This window comes from Puccinia triticina, chromosome 1A (genome assembly GCF_026914185.1).
Source record: "Puccinia triticina chromosome 1A, complete sequence".
Classification (NCBI taxonomy): domain Eukaryota; kingdom Fungi; phylum Basidiomycota; class Pucciniomycetes; order Pucciniales; family Pucciniaceae; genus Puccinia; species Puccinia triticina.
In genome coordinates, this window is record NC_070558.1 from 4,499,891 (window position 1) to 4,525,071 (window position 25,181).

The window sequence follows — 25,181 nt, forward strand, 5'->3', positions numbered from 1 at the left end:
AACATGGATTGAATCAGTCAATGAATAATATAATCAGAGTTCATGATTAATATGATTAGCATTTTCCAAGTCTTAATTTCCATTGATGGCTCACCTGTGCAGGCTCATAATAAAAACTTAACTCCTTGACCAGAATTGCCATCTGATTCTCTGGCTGAGTACCTGATTTGGTGCATCTCTGTATTTTTGCATAGAACTGATTATTTCCCACTTCCCATATGGAATCCACACATCCAATCATACCATTGGGAAACATACGGTCTTGGGTCTGTTATCTCCATCCACGAAATGTTTGGTTAGCACAAAAACTTGCAGAATTGAGACAAATGGGATTCACCAAGACAAAAGTACCATTGCGGATGACTTCCTTATCATCCAATTTGACAGCTTGAACCTTTGTGATGAGAAGTGTGGGGAAATTCCTCAACAGAGGCACTGGGACAAGTTCCCCTGCTTTGCGTGCCCCCCTGTGACCATGAATGGTTGGTTTGAGTTGGCCGGATCCAAACCAATTTGAATTGTATCCCATGGCTTTTTGGATAAACACATTATTATCAAAAAGTGCTTGTACTTCCCTGGATGCTTGAAAATATGTAAGGTGTTCATGATCATATAGTATGGCTCCTGATAACAACAACCTTATGATGTTGAAGTTGTTGAAGCAGGTGGCTATATCCCTGCTTGGGCTTTGGCGGTTGGAATGAATGGAGGCATTCCTTATCACCCCATTGAAACTCTCAAATTTTTCAGTAGCAAACAAGCTTGCTGGGCCATATCTGAGTATTGATTCGGGAAGATGCAAGATATGATGAAATTTTGGTTTGTTTGCCCACCTGCCATTCATGATACACACGTGATATAAGAATAGATGTATTCAATTTTCCATTTCCCAAATGAATTTGTCCATATCGTTTATGTGAGTCTGAAATGCCATACTTGCAATTTGGCACAGTGAAGTCCAGATTTCCTGCTGTTGCTCATTCATCATGGGGAATAACACAAATGGGGTGGCCTGAAGGATCAGTCTGAATTCTTTCCCTATGAGGCTTTTGTAATGCTGAATCATATATTGCGGCTGTATTGGAGGACCATTCATTCCTTCTGTATTGAATGCGCGCCAGCGTGCTTCCAGTTCTGGGTGATCAGATTCTTTCAGTTGACCCATGAAATCTTTCCAAAGGTATTTGACAACCCCAAGAAGTATAACATGTAGTATTTCTATTGGAGTATCCTTGCAACCATCAAATGCTATCAAATGAGCAAAGGGGTTAATCATACTTTTGGGGGTATCTGCCTGCATTTTGACTATTCTCAACCTTTCTTCATAATCAGAGCGTTTCAGGTCAATTAATGCAAAATTGATGCGGTCCCTGATTCCATATGCTTGATGCTTTCTTTCAAATTCCTTTTGGGTGCCCGATTGGGAGGTTTCCCATAAGTCATATGTATTGTCTATTGTTTCATGCCATGTGCGTGGGGGTGGCATATGAGGGTGGCCAAAAAATTGTCTGAGGTATTCCATTGTGCATCTTTCCTCCCCTTGAGGGCATTGCAGTCCGCACATGCGACAGGGGTTGTTGGAGGTTCCTGGGTTTGGTGTATTGGTAACTTCAGCAGCCATGGGTGAATCTCCAACAAATGCAAGCATAACAGTCATGAACATGACTTCTTTCTTAACACTTGAATCATAAGCAATACTACCTGCTGTGGCCAATTCACTGCAATTTTATCTGGTCAATCATTACAGAATTTTGTCATAAAGGTGATAGGTTAACTTACTTCAACTCTTGAACTATGGGTTCAGCAAGCTCCAGAGGGCCTGCCCGATTAGATGTGCATATAAAATGGCAATTGTACTCCATGTTTGAGAGGCTTGGGGGCAGGCCACTGAGGGTAAAGCAAAATGAGTTGTGCTTATTCCATCGCTTGGAATTGTTACCTGACGTGTCATCTGCATACAAGGTGATAGGTACATGACGTATTATCTTCCCATTTGCTTCTTCCCGCCAAGGATTTGGAACTGGAATCTTCCTTGTGCCACCACCAGGAATACATTCTGAATGAATAGGTAGGAAAGTCAGTTTGAAATCACCATTATTTAGTGAGTGTGAATGAAAACTCCTTGCCATATATGCAGTGATTGCATTTTGCTATCAACAGTCCGCCTACAGATGTGAATATTTGATCATATTTCAGGCGGAAGTGTGATACTGGGATTTCGTCAAGAAGGTGGTGGGTATACGGCAGGTGCCCTGGAACCAACATCTGTGTGACATTGATCCTTACATTGTTGTGGATTTCCACAACATTGCGATATTTAGGCCTGATGCATTTGGAGTATAGTATATCCTTGTATTTGTAAAAATATACTGGAATCATTATTATATCAGGTCCAAGTGATTGGGACACTGTGACTGGCTCATATATGTAATAATGCTTGTCATGAACTTCAACCATTTGCACTCGGCACTCCCGGGGAAGCTCCTCTCTCCATTTGATACTTTGACACAGTGCGTAGATGTTTTTACCCTTTGGGTCATGGGGGTAAAACTCCATGTGTTTGGAAACAAGAGGATTGGCCAGTTCCTGGTGGATTAAACATATGGAATTAATCAGCTTCCTCATTAACATGTTACACCCCAAGTGAAATATCTGTATTACCCCTGCTATGAGATCTTTCAAGCTGATCATGTAAGTCTTGTTTTGGAATACAGAGATGTTTTGCTTGATTTCATATTTCAAGATTTTGTCACTTATGCGGGTCCGGGCCCTTCTGATGGTGTCCCAGTGGGGAAGGTCCATGTTGCACAATAATAATATGGACCGGATCTTATCATAGATCTGGCTGGACATTATTGTGTGCAAGTGTCCAAGCATCAGGGTTCCAACCAGGTACTGTGGTGAATTGTGATAAAATAAATTGTTGATCAGCAGATGAAGGCATCTTCAGCATGGAAAAGATAGAACATACCTCCTTGTTGGGGAATGGGTACCAGGGACAATTAATATCCACCTTGTAAGTATTGGGAGCAGAATATGTTGTTGGGGTCAGCCCCAAATTTTGTAAGTGGGATTGAATGATATCTTCCTGATCTTGAAAGAAATCATGAAGGTCCAGACTGTGTTCAGAGTCATCATTGGATGAAGAATCATCAGAGTCGTGACCAAATTCGTCAGGTCGCATATCATCAATGTTCATTGGGAGTGGCCTGGGTTCCTCCAAAGGTAATGGGCCAACGTAGGTGCCATCTTCCATGTCAACATCATCTCGTCCTTGAGGTTGAGGACCAGGCGCAGGTGGTGGCTGATTCAGTAGTGCTTGCATTTGTGCCAATTTGTTCACATGGGTCCTAGATTTTACGTGGGCAGCAATACTTTTGGGAAGACAAGGCCTAACCCCACATACAAGACACCTATATCTCACTTGTCCATTCCTTGGAGCCAGTTTTTCAAACCCTAAATGGCAGCATCCAAATCAGCATCAGCCAAATCCAAAGAGCAGAGCACAGATCCTTACCAGGTATTTCTGCAGACATGGCCCCTAAAATTAACCCGGTTGAGGAAGAAAAAACTTTTTATGTGTTGTGTTGTGAGGGATGGTAATTTTTAGATGTGATTTTTTATAAGTATCCCTCTGGTTATTTCAAGATAATAAAGTGTAAGGATGATAAAAGAAAGAATAACAAAGTGGTGGGATATGTGTCTATTGGCACTCAAACACAGTCCTTAAATAAAGGGGGGAAAACTGCCCACACCGGAGTGGAGGGGAGCCTTAGCGCTGCGCATACCGCAGTATCCGAGTTCCCCCAACCGCATCGGAGATGTATCCCTCGCTCCTGATCCACCAAGTCCCCTCGACTCCCCCAGACACTCCCCTCCGTCGTGATCCATCCCCAGACCCCAGCCGATACCTGCACCTCCACCGCCGATACAAACTGGCTCGACCCCGCTAGAACCTCCTGCCACGTTGACCGTCCTGGTCGATAACGGTGTCTCCGAGTAAGTCCCCCAAGTTTCCTTCCCCCGACCGCATTGGAGATGTATACCTCGCCCCTGATCCTTGACTCCCCCAGACACTCCCCTCCGTCGTGATCCATCCCCAGACCCCAGCCAAGACCTATGGATCACCCGCAAGTAGACAATCCTCGGCCCGACGCTGCCGGTAACTATCCTCGCCCCGACGCTAATGCCGCCGGTAACTATCCTCACCCCAACGCTAATGCCGCCGGTAACTATCCTCGCCCCGACGCTAATGCTCCCGGTAACTATCCTTGCCCCGACGCTAGCGGTAACTGGCCAATGCCAGGTGGAGATGGGTGGGACTTGTTACATGATGAACACCAACCGGCTCTCGCCGCTTGTGCACCGCTTCAGTCTAGCACACACCACGGGGCCCCAGGTGGATTGCCATTGCCTATGATGGCAAGCCAAGGGGGAATCCAAGGCCACCCAGCTAACGATCACACTACCGGTCAGACCGCAGGCCCCGGGGCGGCCTCAGGCGCATCATACCAACACTCCTTGGCGGCCGGGCCCCCAATGAATCCCACCAGTAAGCTACAGCTACATTTTCCTCTTTGCTTGGGGTATAACACTGAATGGTACTCCCCCAGCACCCACCCACTCATACCACGGCCGGCAAGGCGCGAGCGACCCCGGTGGACCTGGACCGATCCGGCATACCCCAACTAACCCAAGCCCAAGCCCGTACCGCTATAGCCGCCATGAGCCTCTGGCCCAACATGAGCGGCCCTCGGCGTCACCTGAACAAAGCCGCAGACCGACCCAGATGGCTTCCGGGCCCCTTCCACCGACTGGCGGTGCAGGCATGAGCAGCCCACCTGCATCGGAGCGGCCCCTTTCCGCCGCGACGAGCTGGAACTCAAGCCGCTCAGAAAACTCGTTGGCTTTGGTACGTCCCGATACTCTCACATTCATCAGAGACAACATCGGCACGCTTCGTGCCAACATTGCCAACACCGAGGAGTTTATCAGGGTTGCCGCGCCAGTATTTAACGTAAGTCAATAGACAGTCCACCCCCCCTTACCATAATTCCTCCCCAGGTGACTGACCTGTCTCTCACCGCGGGACATTATGCCCCCCCCGATCACAAACTAAATAGAGACCCGAGCACGAGAGATGGCCAGCAGCCATGGTCATGATTCTCGCGGGGCTTGAGGACATCCAATCCGGTATGGTCACGAAGCTGGTGAGCGAGTTGAAATCCTGCACTGAGGAAGCGAGTCGACCGGCAACCACAACCCTACTGGCTCCCAAATCAGAAGTGGTGGGCACCCTCAAGAACTTCGTGCACACCAATCTTCGTATTGTGTTACTTGATGGCTCTCTCAACGCTTATGGCCGCCTCCGTGGACGACGTATCAACGGAGCTGTCACACCTTTCACGGCCATGAAGGTGGGTCAATTGAATTTCTGCCCTTGTAAGCCTGGACCCGCAGCTGATCAAAAGTGTTTTCTTGCTTGCGATCAAGCAGGTCCTCATTGGCGAGCAGGACTCGGCATTCCTCTCCCAATTTCCCGCCAATTGGCAAGACAATGACGCGTGGAACTCGCAATTCGACACCCTTATCACCAATGACCTGAAGGCCGAGAAGCACAAACTGGTTGGTCTCATTTCATCCAACCTCCCAACCACGGGCAAACCACCACCTCCGGTCCCCGACCTATTTGACCTCGTTGAGAGTGTGTTCTTGGGAATGCTGCCGCGCTACAAGGATGCCTGCCCCAAGAAGATCAATGCGGAGGTGAAGGCGCCGGCCAAGGCTCGACTGGCCCACATGCGAATGGTTTTCAACCTCAACCGTATCGCACGTGACGAAGGCAGCAAGGTGACCTTCTGGCATCAACTGGACAACGACCTCTACACGCGGATCGGTAAGCCGCGCCTGTACCACTTTGCATTTGCTCGGCTGATCCTGAAGAAGGATCGAGCCCTGTGGAACAAAACCAGAACGGTTAACGATGTCGACCCCGCTGACTTTGCGTTGCCAACCAAGGAAGAAATCAAGGCTGAATGTGAGAATCAACGGGCTCGGCGCCAAGGTCAAGATCCAGCATTGCCTCCCCCTGAAGATACATTGGACCTTGAGGACATGTAGCCCAGCCCGGATTCCTCATACTTGCTCTCTCTTCTCTCTATCTCGTCGTCTATCCTATCTACAACTTTGATTGCCTGTCACGTCGTCTATCTATCTTGTTGTCTATGCTATCTATCTCTTTGATCACCGTTTTAGGTCTGTCTATGTTGTCGTGTATATCGGCAATGGTTCTAGCTCCATCTCACATCTTGTCTATCTCAGTTTCTTATCATTATATTACTACGACGGCGCAATACAACATATGATGAATGTCTATTCTACTCTACAACTGGTTGATCGGAGTAATACGGAATTGGCGGCCGGGAACGTCCGGCAAAACGTTTTGCAGGGTGAAGCCGAACAGTTTTGAGAGCACCCGGCAATTACAATAACGTTTTCCGTAACGTTCTCGGAAACTGCAACGGTTTTCCATAACGTTCGCCGTTTCCGAAAACGTTGTCAATTGAGTTGCGTGGTTATCCAAACGTTTCCCTCAACCTTCCTCGTTGGTGGAAACGTTGGAGGCGTTCACATAAACGTTTGAGCTAACTCATAAAGTTGGGGGAACCACATCCCAACTTTATTAGTTTCAATTCCGTTTGGGTGACGGTTCCTCAACTTTTGTTCAAATATCTCCCCAATCTTCTCAAAGTGGTTTCCGTGGGGGCTTCGCCCCGACGTATCGTACCAATTGTATTGCGAACGTTTTGGAAACCATACCACAACCACGTCAAAACGTTCGCTTGCAGCCGTGGTGTACTGGCCCAATTTGCATTCCTTTCTCATCCCAAATAGATATTTATGTACCATAATTGGGTTTTGTATGTAGTCAATTCTAAAGAAGGTGAAATGACAAGCGCTGATTAGACCTCTTCTCCCTGGGCTCGATCCTTCACCTCCGCCAGAAGTTTCACCCGATTGGGAAAGAAACATGGATCCACTCAACCAGCCATTGGCCGACTTTATGGCAGAGTATCGGCTCCCACGTATGTGTAATTGTGTATCATAAACCATCGTCCAGTGTCTCGTCAAACCCGTTAATGTGAACTGGTTGCCGGACTGATAATTGACCTTTTGACAAACTTCCTCGCAGTCCAAAAAGTCTGGGTGATTGACTTATTTAGACGCCTGTGGGATATAGATAAATGGGAAGTCGAAGCAGGCTCGCAAGTCTTCGGTGGCCTCGGCAGTCCGTCCAACTTCTTTGACTACCCAGGCGCTTCGAGGGAAAATGTCAAAATTCAGTTGCATTCATGGATTCTGCCTCTCTTCAGCCAGCAGCTTAACGCTCTCCTGCCACTGCTAGACCCGGCCGAATTTCAGAAAGATCCAGGGACAAAACTCGCGCTAATCTTGCAGCTCCAAGCCGGAATCGCTCACTCCATGATTCGAGTCCAATCCGCGCTTGCCCTCATCTGTCCTCGACCATTATATTTCATAGACCAGACCAATGATCGACATGGGGGACAATTCAAAACGTATAGGCTTCATATGATTCTTGACGCAACCGAAAATATAATCAGCGATCCGTGCGAATTTTTTTATTGGGCCGGGGAACGCATCAGACAAATGGGGCTCTCTACGCAGCAATCGACTCACGAAGATGACTCACATTCTGAATGTGAGCTAACCCATGTTGATGCGATTGATCTGATTGAATGGACCATCGAGTACTTGAAAACAGAATCTGAGATGGAGTTTATCCAAAGATTCAGTGGAACGGTTTGGATCGATGGTTTGCTCAGAAGTGCATTACTGATGCTCGACCCAAAAGCTCACTTTCAATTGGCAGAGCATGAGCAATATTATACAGTGGAAATCGTCCGCGAACCGGTGATCGAGCTCCTCAAATTGCTAGTACCAATCGCGAAGCTTTCCCGCATGTTTTTCGGAACCTTGAAGAAGATCGTCAGCAGGAAGCACCTATCATCCTATTCGGAGATGAACTCTGCTCAACTAGGCTCTGTATGTCACTCTTGTCAGGTAACTGGCCATGGTCTAAACAGCCTGTTGGAACTCCTGAGCGAAGCCAATGTTGCGATCTCCCCAGATGAAACCTACCGTATTTGCGAAGACATCATAGATATTTCGACTCACTCCAAACCAGGTGGATTGCTCATGATCCTCCTTCATCTTATCCCCATGATCCCCGAAACCGATGGCCTTCCTGATCAGAATTACTATCAAAGTTGGTTTTGTAGGTGGCATATTCTGATGATTTTAGCTATTGACAACTTTCAAACTTCTGCCCGAAGATTTCAAGAGACGGTGTCATAGGTTTCCTTTTTTCTTTTTTCTGTCTACTTTTGTTGCTCGATATGAGCTGTTTTCTATTACTCTAGTAGAAGAAAGTTGTGCATCCATGTTGATCGAAGACTCTTTATTTGAGACGGAATTGATTGGTAAACATGGGCTCACTCAGCACAAGAAAGTTGAATGATGAACCCCACTTTGTCAACGTGACACAGAATAACATTGTGACATAGTCGGCACGACTTTTGGACAGCTCCACAAAAGCAAGTGCGCCCAAAGCTGGTAAAAACGCGTGCTTTCTGCGTGTAAGTTTATTCCTCTTTTGTACACGTAATTACAAGAGTTATTTTTTTCTGTTTTGATGGGGTTGTGGAACCGGAGACGGCCCAGGGGTGCGGAGTCCATCTCAAGGGGATGAATAGAGAGCGGAGTGGATGACGGAGGCGACGGATCCGATGGCGTGGCCCACAGAAGCACCAACGAGACAGGTGATTGGCCAAGCCTAAATTATCATAGCAAGTCAGAAAAGTTGGATCAGCTTATTGGTTAATTGGTTCGACGGAGAGCGCAGAGGGAAGGGGCCTGGGTTCTATGGAATTAAGAGATACCTGCCAGGGACGGTCCCAGTCTAGTGGGATCGGGATGGCACCAAGCCAGGTACCAATACAGGCGCCAAAAGCGGGGAAGAGGAGGGCGACCTCGACCTCGTTCTTTGGTCTAAAAGAAGAAGGAAAATCGACGGTTTTAAGGCAGGCAATCTCCCAGTAAGGTAAAAAAAGCGATGATGATGATGATGATGACGAGAGCTGGAGCTCACTGGAAGGTGGAGAAGATGCGGATCCAGTTGGGCTTCTCTCTGGCCTGGTTCCATCCGAGTAAGAGTGAGGCGGGGAAGAAGGCGAGCAGCCCCAGGAAGCAGGCCAGTCCGAGGTTCTTGAGCAGCTGGGACAACGAGGATGTGGATGCGCCGAGGAGGACGAGTAGGGCGGTAAGAGCGAGCAAGATCACGGTGTTGATGAGAAGGGCTTCTTTGAGAAGCTGTGGACCAAGCACATCACGTCAGCTGCGGCCATCCGTATGGGTTTTCTTTTTGGGTAGGGGAAGGGGGACTGACCAAGGTAGCCCGGCTGATCAGCGCGCGTAGCTTGGGGTCGAGTTCCTTGGCCAGTCGTTTGGGGAACTCGGAGGGAGGGGCAGAGATGAGGCTGAGGAAGAGCCTCTTGAGCTGGCTGGCCAGCACACGTTTCTCGGGCAGCGGCCGGCGTTTCTCCGAAGAGGCCGAGGGATCGGCAGGACCGACGAGCGAGTTCCTCCAGGAGCGGAGGAAGTTGGTGAACCAGAGCTGGACGAGCAGCGTGCCGAGGTTGATGAGGGCCAGAGAGCGGATCGGGTGGCGGACGAGATGCTGGACGCTCGGCCCGATTCCTCCTGCTGCTGCCGGATGGCCATCCTCGGGGCTGCTGAGGATCTTGCCAGGCAGATAGTAGACGGTGAAGTGGATGAAGAGCAGATGGAGCGGGACCACCGAGTAGTACTTCGTCCGCAGGTTGATCGATGGCACCACCCGAGTGTTCGCCGGCGGGTCGTCCTTCGCGCTCGTCGTCGTCGTCGTCGTCTTTGGCTGGCCCTTGCCCCGCTGTTTGGTCATCGCTGGCTGGAGCAGCGTGGTCTCGTGGCGTGGTTGGTTGAGGTTCGGAGGTTGCGGCGGGGAAAAGGTGGTCGCGCGCTCAACCACAGCCAGCCGCACTTCCACCACCAACAACCACCTCACACAGGAAAGGAAAGAAGACCATCAAGCACCATGTCGTCATTCTTTGGAGGACTGTTCGTACCCTCCCTGCTTCCCTTTATCCACCAGCCAGCAAGCCTAACCTTTCTCTTCCCATCAGTGCGGGCGGGAAACAGAAAACGGTGATCAAACCACGCAAAGTTAAATCAAATTCACATCCCTTAACAAACAGGAAAATACACAGGGCTCTAATTGCAACGTTTTTGATTGCTTGATGTGACATTAGAACTTGCCTGAACACACGAAACAGTACCAACTGAAGAAGTAAACCCACTCCGTCCCTCATATCAAACAAGACACGAAGAGACAGAGAGGAGTAGATCGACTGATGGCATTTCCCCCCACCCTTGACTGGACCGGTATGATGATATATCGCTTCCAAAGATATGCAGACGCCACGCTTGGATCGGGCAACTTGAGAGCCGCGGTGACGTTGCCGGAAGGAGAAGACCTGAACGAATGGCTGGCCGTCAACAGTCAGTCTCCAACCCACTTGTTTTCGAGCTACGGCAAGAAAGCAAACAAGCAAACACTGACATACTCAACTGATCATTCTGTTTGTCTCAGCTCTGGATTTCTACAACCAAATTAACATGCTCTATGGCACGGTGACCGAGTTCTGTACGCCTACTGAATGTCCCGTCATGAGTGCTGGTAGTCGGTCAGTCCTCCCTCTCAACCCATACACTTCCATCCTCTGAAAAAACACTCACTTCGGACGAATCTTAATTTTTTTATTAGGTACGAATATCATTGGCATGACGGGAAGGAGTTCAAGAAAGCCACGAAGGTCTCTGCGCCGGGTAAGATTCGCCTATTTTTCCGGGGCAAAGGGATCCATTTCTCTCGTGCCCTCGCATTGATCCTCTTCTCTCTCTTTTTTTTTTTTTTTTTTTTTTTTTTAAAAAAAGAGTATGTCGAATACTTGATGAATTGGGTTCAAGGATTCTTGGATGATGAGAAGATCTTTCCATCCAAAATCGGTAAGAAACTTTCAACTGCTCAGCCCCCATGAAACCAAATGAAGAAGAAAAAAAACCCACGAACGGGTTTTTATTAATGTAATGTTTGATATGACGTGATGTGTAGGACAAGAGTTTCCAAAGACATTCAAGACAACAATCCAGTCGATCGTCCGACGATTGTTCCGGGTCTATGCGCACCTCTACAACCACCATTTCGCGCAGATCTGTGCGCTGGGGATCGAGGCTCATTTGAACACTTCTTACCGCCATTTCTACTTCTTTATCGACGAGGTCCGTCTTTTGTTTTGCTCTTCCCGACGGTTATCTGCTTCGTCTTTCTCTGATACAAATATCCTTCTTCCCTTCGGTTAATGAACTCGATCTTACATCTTTAGTTTGATTTGATCAAGAAAGACGAGTTGATCCCGTTAGCCGAATTGAATGCAAGCATCATCTCAGGCGAACTCAATAGCCAACAGCAACAGCCCAAATGATCTTCTTTACTCCTCGCATACGTCCTCCACCACATATTGTACTTCATGTAACTCCGGTATATAAACTACGCGAATAACAACTGCTTCAGATCCTCTCTTTTCTTTCAACCCTATCCTTAATCATGAACTCTCGTCTTACCTTTTAGCTGTTGTTGGTCCGATACAGTAATTGCCTTTTCTTTTCTTCCTCTCATATTCGTGTACTGTCGGGTGTTCTCAGTTGGGTTTCCATGTTGGCTTACTTTCACTGCCTTAGAGTTTTACAATTTAATTTGCTATTTATCCCACAACGTTTTGCTAGAGAAGTTATATCGATGAGGAAGAAGAATATTGACATGGTTTTTGTTTTGGGATTACATACAAGAAGTGAATGAAGTACCAAAAGCAATGAGCTAGACTAGAAGAACGCAGATGATATAAGGTATTGTTATCGAAATCTTCGGTAGCATCGATAAAGTGTTCAATAGCCAAAGTGAACTGGGTGCTCCAAGTAGCAAACCAAGCCTTGAAGTACATAGTTTTGAGTTGGGAGGCCATCCGTGTCCGGAATGAGAGGAGCAAAATAAACGGGTATAAGAGCAAAAGCAGATTCAAAACGATCCTCGAGCCGTTCGGTTATTTGAATGCATTCAAAACAAGTGGCTGCACTGTCGGCGGTAACCTGAATTTAAGCAACTGGTTTAATAACCCGGACAAGTGTGTTTGACGCTAGTAGGTTAGCTAACCCAGGTTAGCTAACCTCAATTTTACAGGTACCAATGCAAATGGTCTGATCATTCATGTCCTTTTCAATTTCTTTCTCACTTGAATAAAAAAAATCCGGCAATTTTGAATTTTGAACCTATATGCGATAAAGCAGTAAACAAGATAGATAGGCACCAGAGAGAGCTCGATGGATTTGTTTGGAGAAAAAAAGATGACCCTCATAAGGAAGAAGAATGTTAACTTGTTTTTTTTTTTGATAGTGAATCAAGTACCAAGAGGGATAGAGGAATGAGAACACAGATGTTATCCAGCATTGTGATCGCATGAGAACGCAGATGTTATGCAACATTGGGATTGAATGAGTCGACAGCGTTACTAAAGTGTTGAATGGCCACAGTGAACTGAGTGTACCAAGTAGCAAACCAAGCCTTGAAGTCGTTTTGAACTGGAAAACCCTCGGGGTCCGGAATGAGAGGAGCAAAGTAAAGGAGTATGAGAAATAAAGCAGATTCAAAACGGCCCTCGAGCCGTTTGGTTATTTGATTGCATTTGAAATGAGTGACTGCGGGGCCAAATGAGTCGGCGGTTTTCAATGCATCCATAATATCGTGGAGATCAGAACACACTAATTCGGCCAATTCGCCGATAGATCGCAGCTGGTCGGAGCGCATTTCTGTGAACAGCGGGAGGCGTTTTCGGCTCATTGCTCGGTTCACTACTTTGTTGAAGAACATTCGGGATAGCTTCATGCTCGGCAATAGCGACTTGTATAGCTGAATGGCTTGGTTGCTCAAGGGTTCTGGAGTAGACATCGTATTTGCTTCGTTTAAGTGCGCCGTTCGATTGATTATCTCCCCGAGAAATTCCAGATACTGATTGATGCCGCGTACCTCCATTGGCCAATCACGTCGTACAAGGTCAAACTCAGATCCTTCTAACCATTCAATTGCCGAATCGATTTCAAACAAGGCGCACCACGTGTGGTATTTTATTGATTCTGTGCTTGAAGCTATGTGAGTTGCGTGGGGGTACTTCGTTGTTGAAAGTTCCATTTGCTGAATAAGATCCTTGCCTTCGCTGAAAATCGAACATAACTCTGGACAAAATTCATCCGCGATCCGACAGTGCAGGCCATCTGTTCGAAAGAATTTGAATTCTTTGAGATGTCGATCATTGATTCGCGTTGTCAGAGATGATTCTGGATCTGGGCAGACCGCGTAAATCGTAAATGCAACTTGATTCAAAGTCTGGTCGATGTCGGATTGGAGCTCCAAAATGATTTTAAGATGTAAGCCCGGATCTTGTTGTAAGCGATCTGGGTCTAATGATCGTGAAAGAGTCGTGGTGTGGTGTCTAAGTTGCGGCAGAAGATTCGAGCGTAGCTTGCTCAAGAGATCTTTCTTCACGTTGAGTTGTTCATTGGAAAAAGTTTCTTGAGTAGGCCTCGGGAACGGATCTTCATCGGCGTTCGCATGCGAACCAAACTTCCTTTCGAGTCTACTGAAACCTCCGACGGCCAATTCTGGAGAAGCGTTGACGTCTGTGTAAGTTCATATGTATATTCGATAGTCAGGACAAAAGATTGAAATCTACACACCTCCCTGCGGCCAATGTTGCTTGTTTCTTGAGGAGCGGGCTTCGGGTCCGTTGGGCGCGTCGGGGCCTGTGCTGGTTGGCTCGGTCTCACTTTCAGCCATTGGGTATTTCCTGGAAGTACAAGACTATAGTTCACCATGAAAAAAGTGATATGAATAGGTGTCAGGTGACATGCAGTAACATGTGTTGAAAGTCCAGTGGTACTCCAAATTCAACCCTTGAATAACAGTGGCCCATGGCTGAAACCAGAGAAATGTGATTTTTTGAAACCAGAGGTGGAATATCTTTTTTTTTTTTTTTTTTTTTTTTTTTAAGTGTAATTTCGCCTTGAGCATTGCACACTATGAATATTCAAGTATCTGACTACTTACAAGTAGGGAAGAGGGAAAGAGGAATTAACATAAAGAGATTGTTAAACTCAGGAGAGTACACGGTAACAGGATAGCTAATCAGAGAGAGGTGAAAGAAAGAAGAAAGAGAGAGAAAAAAGGAGAAAATACATAAAAAGTGAAACTACAAGAGCGTGCATAGGATCAATCCAAGAAATGAAACCGGCCTGTCTTCCTGATGAATTCAAAAATCAGGCTATGCGCCTTTGAAAGATGGAGTAGAAGATGAGGTCTGTTTGAGTCAACCTTGAGCTTCTTTGATCTGGCTTTCCGAATAAGTTCCCTCCGAGGTTTTTGATATGCTGGGCATAGGTCGAGGAAGTGATTGGTAGTTTCTCGGCCTTCGCAGAAGGGGCAGATGGGGTCCAGTCTTCGTTTGACTTTAAAAAGGTAGGCGTTGAGGGGCGCATGGCCCGATCGGAGTTGATTGATCAGTGCCGACTGCAAGATTGGGAGATCGGAAATCCGTTTCTTCAGCTCCTTCCAAGAGGGTGTCGTGATTTGAGATTTGAGATATCTTGTGAGTTTGCATGCATTATGGTGTAGTTGTTGGTCCGGGCTCTTGTTCCTATTCGTTGCTTCCTTGGCCAGGAGGTTGGCAGCCTCGTTGCCACGGATCCCCCCATGCCCAGGGCACCATACCAAATGAAGATTCAATTCAGCGGGGAGTGAGCGCCAGATGTCTGAGATTTCATAGAAGAGGTACTGCCCCGGTTTTGCCGCATCACAGCTCCCTAAACGTTGTAGGACCCCCACGTTATCCGTGAGAATGAACACGTTGGAAAAACTCCGCGTGCGTAGTGCCTGCTCGGTGAGTCTGAATGCCAGAAGTAAACCGACTGCCTCGCACTCATGATTTGAGAAGAGGGGGTCTACCCCTAAAGACATGGATAATGCCAAGTTGAGGTCGGGGCAGATGGCCGCACCTGCTCCGCCCTTGTTCAAGTCATAAGATCCGTCAGTATAGATGACAACAGAATCAGGAGTGTTAAGAAGGGTGTCAACTAAGCTGGATGTGGCCTTTACGGCGGCCTCTTTTGACAGGCCCAGATTCCTAATGGGTGGTGTTGTCGGGTGTGAGTCCAAGCTGTTGTTGTATACAATGAGTATCTTCTCCGGGTTCAGTTTAGCAAGTTGGTCGAGTTGCTGTCGGGCATCAGGAATGTGTTTGCCAATCCAGTCATCCCGGCAGAGACCTCTCCCAACCAGAATATCCTGTATGTTGCTATTGAAACGGCGACGAATAAATTTCCGGGTGAAGAAGCCAATCGTTACACTTCTACACATTGAAGAAATATCCACAACCGCCGATCTCTCCCGGTGCCATCGGGTTGGGGTGGATTTGAAGGTGCCTAGAGTGTAAATAGCTGCAAGATTGTTGACTTTGTTAGCTAGTCGCTGCAGCTTGGCGGAATTAGAGATGGTAGCCCAGACTGGAGCCCCATAAGATACTCGTGGTAAAAGAACCGCGTTCATCAGTCTGACACGGTCCTTTTCTCGAAGTCCCCACCGCGAGTTACCCAGCGGTTTGAGTTGCGAAAATGTGGCCGAAGCCTTGCGTTCTAAAAAATTAAACATTGCCGTGTACGTCAGTTTTGTGTCAAGGAGGACTCCTAGCCACCGAACCTCCTGGCAGGGGGGTAAAATTTGATCGCCAAAGGGGAGAGAATCAGAAGGGTGTGCCCTCCAGGTCAGCCATAAGAACTGCGCCTTTTTCTTATCAAAAACGGCTCCAAACTTTGAAACCCATTGTAAGGAGCGAGATCCCTGATTGCCTAGCAATCTGACTGTGTCTCTCGCCGATTTGTTGGCAACCAGGTGGACCACATCGTCGACATAGCCTATTGAGACGACATCATTATCTAACCCAAAGGACTTGATCAGTAATGAGTTATTGTATAAAATATAAAGGATGACAGAGAGAGGTGACCCCTGAGGGAGGCCAATCTCAATATCAAATGGGGGGGATGTATAGTCATCCATTCTGATCGTTGTACAGCGGGCATCTAAGAACGACTCGATGATTCCGACAAGATACGCCGGGCAGTTCAAATGAGAGAGATAGTGGGTCAGTCTCCGCGGGTGAACAGAGGGGTAGGCAGATTTGACGTCCAGAAATAAACCAGCAACAAATTTCTTCTCCTGCCATTTCCGACGGACCCAGGTGTCCAAAAGAACCAGAGCGTCTTCTGTACCCGCTCCTTTACAGCCTCCGAGGTGTCCATCGGCCAGAACTCCAGACTTCTCCGCCCACTCTGTCAGTCGACGAGCTATGATGAGCTCAAATAACTTGCCCATACCGCTCAGCAATGCAATAGGTCGATAAGCATTAGGGTCAGTGTAGTCATCTTTCCCCACCTTGGGGATGATGGCCGTGACAGCACATTTCCAGGTGGCGGGGAAAGAACTGCTAGCAAGTGCGGTATTAAAAACATCAGAAAGGATGGGAGCAAGGAACTTAGCTCCCAACTTGATCATTTCATTTGCAATACCGTCCACGCCCGGGGCCTTCTTGGGTGCAATCTTCTTAAAAGCCTCGATGACTTCCTCGGTACTGGTTCTGGGGTAACAGACAATTCTGCAGGGATACCTGATGGGGACATCAGACAGGTCAATGGGAGCCTGGATAACCGATGTGCCAGTGAATAGTAACTCAGCTTGCTCGAGTTTATCAGTAGTAATTGTACCATCCTGCCTTTTCAGGGGAAGAATGGTCTGCGCAGAGGCCTTCTTGGTGAACCTAAGGGCCTTGTAGACCGCCTCATCCGACGGGTTGTCTAGGAAGCGCCACCAGGCATTCCTCTTGAGGACGCGGATGGTGTCCCTAAAATAGATGTTCCACTGTCTGTAGCACTCAGCCGCTTCGGCACTTTTAGTTAATATAAGCCACTGTCTTGCTCTGTTTCTGGTTGCGATGATGGGGTCCAGGGTGGATTTGCACCACCATGACTTAGCTCTGGTTCCATTCTCCGAGACCGGCCTCCCAAAACTGTCCTGGGCCTCTGCAACCATTTCAGTGATTGCTTTGACCCGTTCCTCTAAGGAGCTATAGTCTGTCGCAAAGCAGTTGTCAGCCAGTTTCTCCATTCTCGCGCATGCTTTCTGAGAATCAATGGCTGCCCAGTTAGGTTTGGTCTTCCGTATCTCTCTTGACGGTTTTTGAAGGTTAAGTCGAAGGACAATTGCCTGATGGTCGGATCCGTGATTTTCTAAAGTCACCTCAGCAGCAATAATGAGCCGGGAAGCTAAGAAATTGGCCCAGGTCAAATCAATTGTGTATCCAACCCCTTTAGAAGAATAAAATGTGGGGATGTGCTTAGGGGAGGCTAAGCGGAAACCATGGCTTCCAACAATGTCGAGTAGGTCGCGCGCCTGACGGTGATTAGATCGTATTCCAGGTGGGTTCCAGTGAGGGTGGTGTAGATTGGCATCCATGCAGATGACTGTAGGAGTTGTTCGAGAGTTGTGTGCCACAAGCCAGTGCCGAAGGATATCTAGCGCTGGGAAGGTTTTAGGAGTATTATACACATTGATCAATCTGATTGTCTTGTTATCTGGGAGAGAAATATCTAGGCCTAAAAGGAATTGGCCGCCATCACTTAGCTGTTTAATGTTACTGGACGGAATCCAGCGCTTTACATATATACAAGTTCTGTGGCGGTCATTCCAGGTGGTTGGTCGGTGTTCAAAAGCTGTAAAGACTTTCCAATCCTGATGCTCAGGGGGGGAAAGAGTAAGAGAGTTAATCCAGGGTTCTTGTAATATCAGAAAAGTGAAATTAGACGACTGATTTAGGATACTTAGTGTGATTTCACGGGAAACATGACAGTTCAACTGTAAAATCTTCAAATCTTGGTTGGCCGGAATCTGATTGGATTCAGAGGTGGCTTCCATTGCATCGGGTACAGATCTATTAACAACAGGTAAGTTTAAATTGGGGGGGGGAAGGGGGAAGAGAGGGGGAACGGGGGGAAAAGAAGAATGTGAAATGGTGGATTCTTGAGGTTGTACTATCATTGAGACCTGTTATGCTTCTTCTTGAGCCATGCTTTCTTGAAAAAACACGTGACATTAAATGGTGTATGGTCAATAGAATCTATCCATTCAATCTTCATCTTAAGTCCTTCCTTACAGAGGACACACGATTTAATACCTCCAATCCCTTCGGGACAGTCCTTGGTAACGTGCTCATCACCACACTTGCCGCACCTGGCCTTCTCTCGGCACCATTGTCCGAAATGGCCCATCTTGAGGCACTTGAAGCATTGAGGGGGTCGGGGCTTGAATTTGGCTGTTCGATGGTAGTCGCAGTTGAGAAATAATCCGGATCTTTCGACGCGGGCCGCTAGTTCTTTTTTGCTGAAGGCCAGAACAATCGATCCGGCTTGTTTGGGGCTCTCTGAGTTGTCTGCTAGCCACTTAACCCGAAGAAGATCACCTTCCGCGAAGTTATTCTTGACTGACAGTCTGGTGATGGCCGACGCTGCTAGAGGATTGAAGTCTTTCGGAATACCATGCGCGATTACAGAGAAAGTGCTTGGTGTGGCTTCGAGATCGGGGTGGACTTGTTTCGACCAGGTGTGCTTGTTTTCCATGAGCCACTTCTGGTGTGCTTTGTTCTTCGAGAAAAAACAGACATCGCCAGACTTGAGGACCTGCGCTGCTCTGATAGCAATTCGTTCTCCTTCGACTTTTGCGTCTAGTTTCTCCAGGACTTCATTCGCGCGTTGGACCAAAAACCCTCGTGCGAGGTTCTGAACTTCCGATTTTTCAGGGACTGAGTGTATGATGGCCTTGCCAGGCTTCAATGATTTGAGGATCGTCTTCGGAGGAGGAGCAATAGAAGGAATCCTGGGGGTAACCGGCGGACCGGTGACTTTCGCGTATGACTGCTTAGCAGGTTGAGTCTTGGGGTCAAGGATTGGCACGTGACCGCCTTCGAGAGCTTTGAGGCGAGCATCAAAGGTTTCGACCATTCGCGACATTTGATTCATCTGCCTATTCAATTCCTTGAGACGCGTCGCCTCCGCGTCCATCATCGCTGAGATAGCTCCAAGCGAGCTCGGATCGACGATTACCGCTCCTTGAGGTGAGCGATTGTTGGGGTTGGCAATGAAGTTAGCCAGGTACGCGAGGAGAACCGAGGGGGGTGGCTCGCTATCCGGTTTGGCAGGAAGACGCGTCGTAGACGCGTCGCCGAGTTCCATGTCTTCCATGATCGCGTCAGACGCGCCACTGGGTCGGTTAGGGGGGTGAGGTGGGAGGGGAGGGGCCATAGGCCCAAGGAGGGGGAGGTTGTGAGGGATTCTGGTTTTTGGGGGTTAGTTGAGGGTTGTTTCGGGGTGTTTGTGTAAAAGGTGGTGAGATGTTGGTTGCGGACAGAATCCTCGAGGTGGAATATCTTGGACTATTAATTGTGTGTAATTGGATTAGAATGGAACCCGCAAAGGTGAAGGCCGTAACAGAGTGGCCCGTGCCGCACAATGTCACGGAACTCCAATGGTTCATTGAATTCTTCAACTTCTACCGCCGGTTCATTGACCACTTCTTGGGGAAGACCAGACCTCTGCATGACCTGACTAAGGAAAAAACTCCGTTTGTGTGGGACAATAAATGCAACTCCGCATTTGAATGTCTGAAGACCACATTCACCTCTGCTCCAATACTCAAGATTGCAGACCCGTACAGGCCATTTATCTTGGAATGTGACTGCTCCAACTTTGGTCTTGGAGCAGTCTTGTCTCAAGTTTGCAACAAAGACAAAGAGCTCCACCCTGTTGCCTACTTATCCCAATCATTGGTGCAGGCAAAAAAGAATTATGAGATTTTTGACAAGGAACTACTGGCCATTGTTGCCACTTTCAAAGAGTGGCCGCAGTACCTGGAAGGAAACCCACACTGCCTGACTGCCATTGTCTACACGGACCACCAGAACTTGGAAAGCTTGATGACCACCAAGGAGCTCACCCGGAGACAGGCGCGGTGGACAGGGACCATGGGCTGTTTTGGTTTCAAAATCATATTCTGGCTGGGCCGCCAAGCCACCAAACCTTATTCACTTTCCAGAAGACCGGACCTTGGCCCTGCCCCTGGTGAAAACCTGACCTTTGGACAGCTGCTGAAGCCAAGCAACACCACAGAGCGGACGTTTGCAAAGATATCAGAATTCAAAACCTGGTTTGAGGATGAGTCTGTTGACTTGGAGGACGCAGAGCACTGGTTTGAGGTCAATGTACTAGGGATGGACGCGGAGGATCAACTGGTGATGTTGGATGCAGAGATCATTGCAAGAATCAGGGAATTGACCTTACTTGACGCCCAACTGACCAGAGGGATAGAATATTTGAAAACCCCGCAGGAAACTAGAACAAGTACACGGAGGCAGATGGCATCTTGTATGAAAATGGGCGGATAGTGGTACCAGCGGACAGAAATATTAAAAAGCCAACATAACAGCAAAGTGGCGGCCACCCAGGCCGATCCCGCACCCTTGCCCTGGTCCAACAAAGATTTGTGTGGAATGGGCAGAAGAAATTTGTCAATCAATATGGGGACAGTGTGGTGTGCCTAATCTGTTTCAAGTATCAAATTACATAAAGTGATGGTTGAATGCATGAGAAGGAGGTATATTCTTAAATTTTTTATTGCATAATTAGATTCTAAAGTTTATTTAACCCCTAGTCACTCGCTTGAACCACTAGGATAGCTCCACTCAGTCAAAAGTTATTTTGGTTAAATGGTTTTCATCCAACATGAGTACATAGTAAAGCAGTACATTCACCAGGGAAGGAAGTGTGGCACTCTTTAGAGAGTGCCCAACCTTAATTTTATGAGTCAAGCAGTCTGATGTGAGCTGGGTGCCAGCTGTAATGTAAGTCCAACCTCATATTTGACTCACTGGTGATTGCACTTGATAGTGTGATGGAGTTGTCCGTAACTCTCTTTGCCTGTTTACATAAGCCAAATGTATTTGATACTTGAGTCCACTCATACCCAACTCTTCAGACTTCATATATCAGGTATAATAACTGCTCCTTTGTTTTATTCCTGCCCCCTGATCCACAAAGCCTGAGCCCTGGGATCTCCAGTGAATGTCTTTAGCCATACTTAGTTCAGTTAAGAGTGCTGATCAGGTGTAAATGAACAGGGCAGCCTAGAAATCACAACCTGGAACAAACACACAAGCACCTTTGCTCCCTAAAAGGTGAAACACAGGCAGGTGGGTGATTGAGAGATGCGCACAGCTCAGATGGGGGAATGTTCCTGTTCACCACTATCAGCCGCTGATGTGCACTTTCAATGGGAAGTTGAATGGAGCTCCAAAGTCCTCCAGGATGCAGAAACATGACATTAGGACTGAGGACTGCTTGGTGTGGCAAATCTATTCTGGCCTTTTGTGAAGGTCCTGCGCCTTTCCCTTTGAATAGGTCCCTGGGCTTGTTTTCCTGGTCAACCTGAGGTTGTGACTTGCATCTGTTTGTCAACATGTGTTCTATGTAGTTCACTTGTGTGTGAAGAAATGACTGTGCCCGCCTGTTTTTCTGTTGCAGAGGCCAGCTGAGCTGCGGCTGAATTGCAGGAGCTGAAAGATATCCTGCAATACTGCCGGATAACAGTCTATGATCTCACATCAGCATCACTACTGCGTGTGTGGGGGCTGGGGAACAGCTAGCTGAACCACTCACGCACAGGTGCCACCCTGCGTTGTCACTCTGAAAGGATGTAATAGACGTTGGTGCTGCGATCTGGTCCATCAACAAAACCATAGCTATGCTAACCTTTAGCGGAGTGGTTTGGGATGTCGGTGCTGATGCCTACTTGGTAATCTTGTGGATTGTAGATTGTTGGTAACATGTTGACCAACATGTAATGACTGTTTGGGTGCCGCTCCGGAATGACACATACCAAACACAGGCTCACCGGCCAAACACTGCACCCCAAACGACGCTTTATGTGCGTTTGTTTTCTGCGTCATATTGGATCCTGATAACATTGTTCTTGGATCTCAACAATCAGTGAATCGGTTTCAACACAAACCAACATCCGGCCAGGACTATGACCAGTACATACTGTCTGGGCCAATTCATGATTCCGATATCATCTACCCGGCATTTACGAGACAGCACTCCCCAGGTGGGCTTTCTGCAGCGAGGTTGCTGGCGAGTGCACGTTTATCGAGCACCCCAGGAGCAGATAGGTGATCTCAGCAGTACTGCAAGTCAACACCTTGGTCCGTTACTAGGGCCCATATCGACTTGTTCAACTCCAGCTACCGGTCGCGAGATCCCTCCAAACGACCCCGATGTCATGAAGATCAAAGCTTTCGTAGTGACCCTTCCTGGCGACCAGCTCGAGCTCCGGGGTTGCGTTTTTAGTCGTCACGAGAATGTCAGCCTTGTGAAGAACGCTTTTGAAGCTGCACACGTGGAGCTAACACCAATTTGGAACTATAACCCGAGCCTTTTCTTTGAAATTCCACACCTGACTTTTAACCATGTGGGGGATGATGGTATTGCACAGGAGGATTGGCTTGCTCCGGCTCTTCGCCAGTGTCGGACCAATCTAAAGCCCCACCAGCTGACTGCCCTCCGGTTCCTCAGAAACAACGAGTCCCCAAACAACGACCCAGTGTTGGTTTGGAATCACCCCATTAACGCTTGGCTTTGCCCCTTGATACATCAGGCTGGGATCAACCCCACTTCGAACTTGATGGTGTCAAGGTGTCGAGGATCGATACTTGCCGACGATATGGGTTTGGGAAAGACATTGACCACCTTGGCTTATATTCTGGCGACTAATGATGCAGCGGTGGATTATTACTGGGCCGACTGGACACACCGATCAGCCGCGACTCTGGTAATATGCCCCCTGGCAACTTTATCAAATTGGGAGGCCGAAATCCGGCTGCACTTTGAAGTTCTCGCTATCCCTTACCTAGTCTTTCATGGAAAATCGCGGAAGCGGTGCAGTAGAAAGAACCTACAGTCTGTCCTGGTGGTCTTGACGACCTACGAGATGATTGCGGAGAGTGCAAATGGGTCACGTGCAGATCAACTAACCATTGAATCTCTTGATCTTTGCTGGTTCAGGATTGTCATGGATGAAGCGCAGTGAGTCAATACATTCCTCTGCTTCTCTTCTCAGTGCACAAAAACTGACAATTGGTTATTAGCCTGATGAGAAATCCTGATGCGAACCGAACCCGCAATATTCAGCAACTGCAGTCCGAGTTTGTACTATGCTTAACAGGCACGCCGGTCCAAAATTGCCTGACGGACCTGCAGAGTTTGATCACAACGTTGAGGATCGCGCCGTGGGACGAGGATATGATTTGGAAGAGATTTTTAATCCCGCGAATCAATGTGGGGGCGCAGGAAGCAATCAGGAGTCTCACTTTTCTAATGCAAACAGTCTGCTTGAGACGAACGAAAGATGCTATTTTAAACCTTCCTGACAAGGTCGAACATGGGGTCATTGTCAGGAACAGTCTGGAATGGGAAAAAGTCTCGAGGGAGTTGCACCAAAGTTTTGTCGCAGCTTTTGGCAGGTTGCGGTCAGCTGGGCAACAATGGGACCATACCGAGTTTTTTCGACAGCTGACAATGCTAAGGCAGTTTTGCAACCATCCTCTGTTTGCCAGAAGCGAGCTGCTTGTTCAACCAACCTGGAGATGGGGGGATTCAGGCAAGATACCTCATCGGTAGTCTGAAGGAATTCTTCAGTGGGGCCCAAGGGATCAAAAGACCAAAGGCGGTGGTGTTCTCAAGTTTTGTCGGGTACTTGGAAATGTCAGCAGTGATGTTTGCCCCAAAACAAATACTATTGTTATGCTGATAGCCTCTGACTGCAGCATTGGGCGCGCCCTGGAAGAGAATCGACTCGTTTCAACAAGGCTCACAGGCGATTTGACTGCAGGCAGGCGTGACGACAACCTCAGAAAATTTCGGGCTGATAATAATTGCAATGTCTTGTTAGCATCATTGCAAGCCGCGGGAGTGGGGATTGACTTGCGATGTGCTCAGAACGTGTATCTCATGGCAAGTCTCATTTCACACAGCGCAGAGAGCCAAGGCTCACACAGACTACTGATCTTGCACATCTTCTAGGAACCAAGTTGGAACCCGGCAAGTGAAAATCAAGCCGTCGATAGACTTTACCGTTTGGGACAAAAGCATTCAGTGCACGTGTACAGATACTACATGCATGAGAGCTTGGAAACAAATATCTTTCAGGTGCAGAGGCGGAAATGGGAATTGGCCTTGTAAGCAGATGTTTTCAGTGATCTATTCGTCGGGAGGGCGCTGATTGGTGTTAAGGCTGGCAGGTTAAGTGTACCAAATGGAGGAAATGAGCAGTATGAGTGTGCTCAGCTGCTTATGCAAGACATGATGAAATGACAATGTAAAACTCACTGAGGGGTTGTCCGTTCAGCGAGAGATAATCAAATTTGGCCACTCTGCAGCTTGTTTTTCGTCCAGGAGCGTTCTCTCAGAGCTGGTTAGTGTGGACAGGAATTGTGGATTGTAACAGTTGACCGGTAGACTGCGAGGCACATTGTTGAAAGTGACATGCGAAATGGAATCAGAGCGTTTTCTGCGGAGCTCCAAGATGTAGCCTTGCGCAAAGAGGCGGCCTTTAGTGTTGATTTTCTTCTGTGCATAAATTGCATCCACTTGTTGAGCAAAGCGGTTGAATTCGTCTGACCTCCAATGCAACGGGATCTTGACTAGAGATGGCGCATGTGTGGTTTCGGTGTCGGACGTAGCTTTGATATTGTCAAATAAGGACTTGAGAGCAGAATTGATTGGAAGCTTGGAGAGGGTTTCCTGGCGATGTTGGTGGATCTGTGGTGGTGGGATGTTGTATGATTAGTATGTGGAGCATGGATGTG

General features: G+C 47.8%; 8 protein-coding genes across 8 annotated transcripts; 4 read left to right on the forward strand and 4 right to left on the reverse strand.

Moving 5' to 3' along the window:
• Positions 1–3,460: 3,460 nt before the first annotated feature.
• PtA15_1A517 (uncharacterized protein) lies at positions 3,461–4,003 on the forward strand (the record flags this gene model as incomplete). Its single annotated transcript, XM_053165553.1, has 2 exons — positions 3,461–3,520; positions 3,905–4,003. The coding sequence occupies 2 exons, from the start codon at positions 3,461–3,463 to the stop codon at positions 4,001–4,003; spliced, it is 159 nt and encodes a 52-aa protein (XP_053016733.1).
• Positions 4,004–4,119: 116 nt separating this feature from the next.
• PtA15_1A518 (uncharacterized protein) lies at positions 4,120–5,029 on the forward strand (the record flags this gene model as incomplete). The annotated part of the gene is made up of 2 exons (XM_053165554.1): positions 4,120–4,552; positions 4,614–5,029. 2 exons carry the CDS (start codon positions 4,120–4,122, stop codon positions 5,027–5,029), a joined length of 849 nt encoding a protein of 282 aa, XP_053016734.1.
• Positions 5,030–7,030: 2,001 nt separating this feature from the next.
• PtA15_1A519 (uncharacterized protein) lies at positions 7,031–8,376 on the forward strand (the record flags this gene model as incomplete). Its single annotated transcript, XM_053165555.1, has 2 exons — positions 7,031–7,085; positions 7,193–8,376. The coding sequence occupies 2 exons, from the start codon at positions 7,031–7,033 to the stop codon at positions 8,374–8,376; spliced, it is 1,239 nt and encodes a 412-aa protein (XP_053016735.1).
• A 382-nt stretch (positions 8,377–8,758) lies between these two features.
• Positions 8,759–10,000, reverse strand: PtA15_1A520 (uncharacterized protein; the record flags this gene model as incomplete). Its single annotated transcript, XM_053165557.1, has 4 exons — positions 8,759–8,854; positions 8,961–9,069; positions 9,170–9,390; positions 9,467–10,000. 4 exons carry the CDS (start codon positions 9,998–10,000, stop codon positions 8,759–8,761), a joined length of 960 nt encoding a protein of 319 aa, XP_053016736.1.
• A 153-nt stretch (positions 10,001–10,153) lies between these two features.
• Positions 10,154–11,600, forward strand: PtA15_1A521 (uncharacterized protein; the record flags this gene model as incomplete). Its single annotated transcript, XM_053165558.1, has 9 exons — positions 10,154–10,176; positions 10,242–10,281; positions 10,368–10,405; positions 10,526–10,617; positions 10,709–10,802; positions 10,883–10,944; positions 11,053–11,124; positions 11,231–11,397; positions 11,502–11,600. The coding sequence occupies 9 exons, from the start codon at positions 10,154–10,156 to the stop codon at positions 11,598–11,600; spliced, it is 687 nt and encodes a 228-aa protein (XP_053016737.1).
• A 1,043-nt stretch (positions 11,601–12,643) lies between these two features.
• On the reverse strand, positions 12,644–14,002 carry PtA15_1A522 (uncharacterized protein; the record flags this gene model as incomplete). Its single annotated transcript, XM_053165559.1, has 2 exons — positions 12,644–13,827; positions 13,903–14,002. 2 exons carry the CDS (start codon positions 14,000–14,002, stop codon positions 12,644–12,646), a joined length of 1,284 nt encoding a protein of 427 aa, XP_053016738.1.
• Positions 14,003–14,434: 432 nt separating this feature from the next.
• On the reverse strand, positions 14,435–15,577 carry PtA15_1A523 (uncharacterized protein; the record flags this gene model as incomplete). The annotated part of the gene is made up of 1 exon (XM_053165560.1): positions 14,435–15,577. One exon carries the CDS (start codon positions 15,575–15,577, stop codon positions 14,435–14,437), a length of 1,143 nt encoding a protein of 380 aa, XP_053016739.1.
• Positions 15,578–17,328: 1,751 nt separating this feature from the next.
• Positions 17,329–19,566, reverse strand: PtA15_1A524 (uncharacterized protein; the record flags this gene model as incomplete). Its single annotated transcript, XM_053165561.1, has 2 exons — positions 17,329–17,343; positions 19,168–19,566. 2 exons carry the CDS (start codon positions 19,564–19,566, stop codon positions 17,329–17,331), a joined length of 414 nt encoding a protein of 137 aa, XP_053016740.1.
• Positions 19,567–25,181: the final 5,615 nt, after the last annotated feature.